Source organism: Tachysurus fulvidraco, chromosome 13, assembly GCF_022655615.1.
Source record: "Tachysurus fulvidraco isolate hzauxx_2018 chromosome 13, HZAU_PFXX_2.0, whole genome shotgun sequence".
NCBI lineage: Eukaryota > Metazoa > Chordata > Actinopteri > Siluriformes > Bagridae > Tachysurus > Tachysurus fulvidraco.
In genome coordinates, this window is record NC_062530.1 from 10,837,340 (window position 1) to 10,844,040 (window position 6,701).

Here is a 6,701-nt window from a genome sequence, read left to right on the forward strand (position 1 = left end):
CTGTTTATCTTTGTCTATGAATGCTGTGTGTGTCAGTTTAAATTTGAGCATAACTTGTGCTGTAGGAGTCTTTTGAACAAGCCGAAGTCAGAGATGACCCCCGAGGAGCTGCAGAAGCGTGAGGAGGAAGAGTTCAACACTGGACCATTGTCCGTCCTCACGCAGTCCGTCAAAAACAACACTCAGGTGCTCATCAACTGCCGCAACAACAAGAAGTTGCTGGGTCGTGTCAAAGCCTTCGACAGGTAATGAGTGCTTTAATAATGTTTCACTACTGAATACAGCACCCCGTGTTCACCAAGACTGCACTTGCTGCTGGTCTGGAGAGGGGGGTGTTGCCGAGGGCATCATGGTCATGATGTCTCATTTGTACTAACATTTCAAGTATGACTTACATGACCATCATTTACCGTGGAAATAACCTGCTACCCTCCTTACAACCACATTAGTTTGTGATGGACGAATTCCAACTTTAAGGTCTATGACTCGGCAGCAATAGCAATCGACATATGATGAGATTTTTTCCATTAGGTATGATGTACTAAAGCAATTGTACAGCTAGCTTGAACGATTCCTCGGACCAGTCTGATGGTGCACATGAGCTGATGTTTGTTATACATTTCCAATCTGCAATTATTTCCCATTTACTGCTTTATACTATATACTTGCTTCACTAAGCTGCTGACAAAGCTAGCATATAAGTCAAACAACAAATTATCAAGAAGATTAGTGTGTTTAATTTAATCACATGAAAAATGGGTAACGTGAAGCCATCATGTGGATTGGGAAGAGCACCAAGCTACCAAATCGGAGGTGGTGTGAGTTTGGCTGGACTGCAACTGCACAGATATCCACCAGAATCCAACTTGTACTCGGGTCTGCACTTGTTCAGGAAGTAAAGTAACCTGCATGCGTGTTTTTAGCCGATGGCGACATCATTAGTTTGAGTGCCTGAGGATCATGGTATACAGAATAGATGTGGTCCCTTACTGAGCATTATAGCACCAAAATAATAATAAAAAAAAGTAAATATGGTGACTTAAGATGCACACAAATGCACCAGAGTACAGGAGAGTTCACATGGGTCTGAAACCAGACCATTGCCCAGGAAAAGTCACACAGGTATAGAGTCCAGCAAACACACCCAGTGTGAAAAAAAACATCGTAACAATATTTTTTGTTACAAGGGGACAAACAAGTGACTTATCCCTCACTAGTTTGAAGGGTCATGTCTCACCCACTCTCTCTCTTTCCCTGGCTTGCACCTTGCTATTAAAAATGAATCAGGTTCATAACAGCTCAGCTTGGTTTGAACTTAATTATTGATTCTACCAGTGGTTATGGATGTTCATTAGCAAATCACTATTTTTCATAGCGGTGGCATGCTTTATGAAGGGCAACACATTTGTGTAGCCTGTAATCTCATTGATGAATGATTAAGGAGATTTGACCTCTGTGTCCTTTTATTTCCACCCCAGTGAAACTCATCAAAAGGGCAGCCTTTTTAGTGAAATACCAACTTGAGCATTGCAAACAGGTAACAGTCAATCAAGATTCTGGGTGATAAATAAGGATTTTAAAGTATTTCAGACACGTCTCCCCTTCCTGCCACCCTGGTGGTTAATGTATCTGACTGTTACATCGTTGTCCAAACAGATTGGTGCATGGTCATATCTCAGCACAGGTAAGAGGTATTTGAGCTGTAGATGGATCATCAGCTAGTCACAGAGTCACATGCCAATGACATTACACCGACTCTTGTCTGTTTGTGGTACTCAGTCAATCACTCTGCCTGTTCTCTCTAATTGTATATCTAACTCTATATAAACTTGTCTGTCTAATTTATTGTCACTCCGCAGTTGTTTTTTCCACATTGATAAGCTGCCTCAGATGGTTCAGTACACAAACTAGAAGCAGTTTGTACATCTGTGTGATGTTGGAGTGCAGCTCAGTGATCTCTGCAGGATGTAGTACTGCTTTTCCAGTCTCTCACACTCTTTTTCTGTGTGTGTGTGTGTGTGTGTGTGTGTGTGTGTGTGTGTAGACACTGTAACATGGTCCTGGAAAACGTGAAGGAGATGTGGACTGAGGTGCCTAAGAGCGGGAAGGGAAAGAAGAAATCCAAACCAGTGAATAAAGATCGTTACATCTCCAAGATGTTTCTGAGAGGAGACTCTGTCATTGTGGTGCTGAGGAATCCATTGATCACCGGCAAATAACTCACTCTGTCATGCACATTTTCACACATTCTGTCTCACACACACACACACACACACACAGAGGTGGCTTGCTCTCAGTGAGAGACATTGGGTGTAACCGTTGTACTGATTGTGTCACACTGACTGGCTTGTGGTCTTAATAAATGTTTTGTATTTACAGTCACTTTTTGCTTTGTTTTTTTTCCACACTTTTCTATTTTCTGTTCTTATTGAATGTCACAACCTGTCAGCTTCCCTGTCCACACTTTTATTTGCCTGTCCTTTTCTTTTTGGGGGAAAACTTTAAAAGCAGTTAGTATAAAATAATTTTTGGAATATCTGGTCAGTTTCTTGTACTTTGTTTGAGCCAATCACAGCTCTGACTTTATCTGCAACATTTCAAGGACCTTTATTATTTAAAATGTTAATTGTCACTGCACTTTACACCATCCACCAACGATCACACGTTAAAATAGTGCATGAGGTGCTCAGGTCAGCTGCCATAGAATGATGCATTGTGAATAATGAGGCTTGAAATAAATATCGAGGGATAGTTAATTCCGCTTCACTGACTAAGATGCCTTTTTTTCTACCTAAACAATATATATTTCTTGTTCAAGTATTAAAAACTATTTCAAGTGATGGTGACAGTGATTTATGCTCTGTATGTGCCATGGAGAGGACTGGCAGAACTGTTCATGTTCTCCAGTTTAGCTGCCACCCTTTTCTTAGTGTTCAGTGAGTCTGATGTCGGGCCTGTGATGAAACTGTCTTACTGAGGTTCTTATGGATCAGCACCAGGACAGAAGATGCTAACTGTAGAACAGAATGATGACCACAACCACAATGAACTGAAAAAATAACCTAGTAGTTTGCTGAACAACTGGGAGGATTGAGCTTTCATAAATAAATAAAAAACCTGGGGCATGGTGCGTTCTAGTTTTGACAATGCTACAGCTGTCTATGGCAAAATTGTTGTTGGTTGAGAGGAGGGTTTTATCTGCCCATGTTCATCAGAGCAGCACTGTTCAACTGTGAGCCTCATGAGTGTGCAAAAGAGCATGTGTGCCTTCACACTCCCTGGGGGGTAGCTGGCATCGGTTCAGGAGAACTAGGTAGTGAATGCAAATTAAAACAAATGAAAACTATTAAATACAGGTAGGAAGATAATCCCTTTTTTACATGCTTATTTTAATTGAGGGCACACAGATTGTACTTTGCTTTTTGAAAGTTTATCAGCAACTAACATGAAACCAGAGAGTTGATGCAAAAAGTCATTTTGTGGTCATTATTTCGCACAGTCCAGAATTATTCAACAGATAACAGTGTTTCTTTCTATTAAACTTTTACCATTCATACTATTCAATGTCTTGCAGTAGATCATCTAGATCTAAAACCAGTCTCTACCAGCATGTACAAGACGTAGCACTGCTGTTATTGGTTTTCCTGAAATGAACTTTATGCTCACTGTTTTTAAAATGTATCTAAATTTAAAAAATTTGTTAAAACAGATTTATCATCACAGAATGATCGGCAACGTAAATGTTGCATTGTCATGAGTGTGTTTCATCTCTGAGCGATGACTTTGTGACACACTGTTGTTTCCAGACTTCCTGTATTACTAATGTGAGCAGATGTGTCAAATCTTTAAACGCTCACATAACCTGCTCGATTTCTGATAAGTAACAAAATGACCAGACTTTGGTGCTTTGTGGGGGGAAAATGTCCCTGAGCTGATAAACACAAAATACAGTTAGCTACTGCAATAGATACAACTCTTTATAAATATAAACTAAGATAACAGCTGAAAGGCTCCATGCCTAATTAACCATATATAGGTGTGGTGATAGACATTCAGTCGTGTCATGGACCGTGTCCGAAATCATATTGTACCGTGTTAAATACTGAGCTGAAACTCAGGTACTCTGGCTTTATATTTGCAGGTGGTGCATGCCAACTGGTAAATATTACAGGTGGGACAATATGGTAGTGAATTAACTCTGTAAGTGAAATATTTACATCATTAGCATTTGTGCAGCGCTATGTAGTGCATAGACGTTCAGTAAAATAGACGTACTAACACTACTACAGGTTAATATTTGGTGAAGGCTCTCCGGTAGAGTATAAGAGCACTGAACCTATTCCCGTCAAAATAGAAATTGTGTCCAGTAAATCTATTCTGTTCACTTGTCAAGTTATTTTACATCCTTAATACGTAACAGCAAATGTGATATGATAATGCCTGGTCATGTGATGTCATCCTTTCATTTTGTAAGAAGACTCAGTTGACTGGTAAACTGTGTTTTGATGATACAGTGCTATTTAAGTTTTAAACCGCTGTGTTCTGAACTACCTGCATTTCAGTACTATAGTAGAACCTAGTGGCAATAAAAGCATGACCTCATGTTTCTGCAACATGTAATAAGATATTTTACGAAAGAAGGCTATCCTAGTAATGTTATGTGCATGAGCATCAATTGACAGATTATTGTTATAGTAAATAGTCACGTTAAGGTCTTTCAATGCTCCACAAGGTTTGTCAGAGACCAACTGACTTTGGATTACAAGACACACATGCATACCAAGGAGTCTGAGTTTGAACCCATCAGAATGAAAGATATATGTCTGGGACTGACCCATTTGCTGGGGTTATACTCTTTTTTGAGTTTTATTTTTTAAAGTTTGCTGAAAAGCACAGACTTGGGAAACGCAAGCCTGGAGTTTGGCCAATGTTAAGAACATCCTTTTCTCTCAGTGAGCCAATCTCTGATCTTATCTCTTCACTCCCTTCCCCTCTGAAAAATCTTGCTCCGTTTGAAAAACTACCAGATGCCAAAACATGAGATGCATGGTGGTAGAAACTCAATTGGGTGTGGTGCTTTATGTCAATTAACAATGAGCTAGATTTAATTGTGAACCGACCGTTTTTACTGGGCCATGAGCTGAGTCGAGTGCCACTCGGCTGGATTTAGTGGCATGTTGAATGGAGACAATCTGGGTTTAGTTGCGGGTTGAGTGTCACTGACCTGGGTTTAGTTATGTGATCTGTGGCTTTATTTCGGTTTTAATGTAGGTCGAGTGGTTCTGAGTTGTGTTCATTGGTGTGGTGGATGGCACTGAGTTGGATTTAGTGGTCAATTGGTACAGAGTTAAATTTAGTGGTGTGGCGCTAAGTTGGATTTATTGGTGTGTTGAGTAGTACATAGTTGGGTTTAATGGGGTGCTAAGTGTTGGAGACTTGGGTTAGTGGTGTGACAATTGGTGCTGAGTTGGATTCAGTGGCTGGCATCTCCTATCGCCTGTCATGCAAGGACCTAACCTTACAGATTTTAAATAATGTTATAAAATGGATTTGCAATGGTGAAATAAGGCAACAAGATTTAAGCTCTTCCTCATTTTTGTATATTATGAACGGACAAAGCAAAACTTAGTGAGCAAGTCTGCATCAAGTATTTTTATATATAAAATATTAAAACTAGTTACATCTTTTTTGCTGAAGCGGTGAATTCTGGTGGCATTTTTGATGTTGAATTCACAGCACAGTGGATAGATGCTGATCAGTTAACTGTGAATAATAACTGCATTTCAAGGCAAGGGTTAAGTGGATTTTTATATGTATTCTGCCATATGGCTTGTACATATTTAAAACCAAATGTTTCTCGAAGTTTTGAGTTCACAAATCCAAACAAATCCACGGTTTCATGACCCTGGTTATCAATTTTTATAGTCACCCCAGGATTTAACCCATAATAAAAATGTTTATGTATCATCCACGTGCACATAAGTCAGACAATATGCAGCAAACAGCTACTGTTTTCAACATGGAAAAAAAAGAGTTGAAGCGCACACAATTATGTGGAAATAAGGGAACTTCACTAACCACAAAAAAGCAACATTTTTGCAGCTGTCAAAGGTCGAGAAAACTGCTGGCGAACACTGCTGAGTTTGTAATCTAGTTTATTTACATACTCAACATGGGAATAAACGGACTGGAGACATATAACCCCAACATAATTCATTCAATGAAATTTGAAGCATTTAAAATTAACATTAATCAAATAAAATATTGTCAAAATATATTAATTATTGTATAAATATATGTAATAATATATTTGAATAAATCATTGGCCCTGGCAGCAGATTAAAATGTAATTCAAAAACATCATTTAAAGTGGTGATTAAAGTGCATGTTAAAATCTGTATGCTTACTGATGCTATCAGCTTTTTCCACTTTATACAATAACTATTTACCACAAAGAAATAAAAGCAAAGCAATATATTTATAGCCCAAATGAAGCGCGTGATTTCGGCTCAGGAAGCTTAGACCATCTGCCGAAAAAGATCTTATTTTGTAAAAATGGCCTTATTTGAGCGGATTGTCTCTCAAGTTTCCCTAACTTTTATTATCACTCCAAGGGCCAAATGATTCTCCACAAAAGTTGAAGCCAGCACTACAGAGATATGTATTTATTTATTTTTTATTTCACTTTGCTTCATAGCAAA

General features: G+C 38.8%; 1 protein-coding gene across 1 annotated transcript in view; it reads left to right on the top strand.

Annotated features, from left to right (window-relative positions):
- snrpd2 (small nuclear ribonucleoprotein D2 polypeptide) overlaps positions 1 to 2,382 on the top strand; it is a 9,936-nt gene extending 7,554 nt beyond the window's left edge. The window contains exons 2-3 of the mRNA XM_027132591.2: positions 66 to 245; positions 2,045 to 2,382. Coding sequence (XP_026988392.1) covers positions 66 to 245; positions 2,045 to 2,219 — 355 coding nt within the window. The 3' untranslated portion in view covers positions 2,220 to 2,382. The remainder of the gene's footprint in view (positions 1 to 65; positions 246 to 2,044) is intronic.
- Positions 2,383 to 6,701: the final 4,319 nt, after the last annotated feature.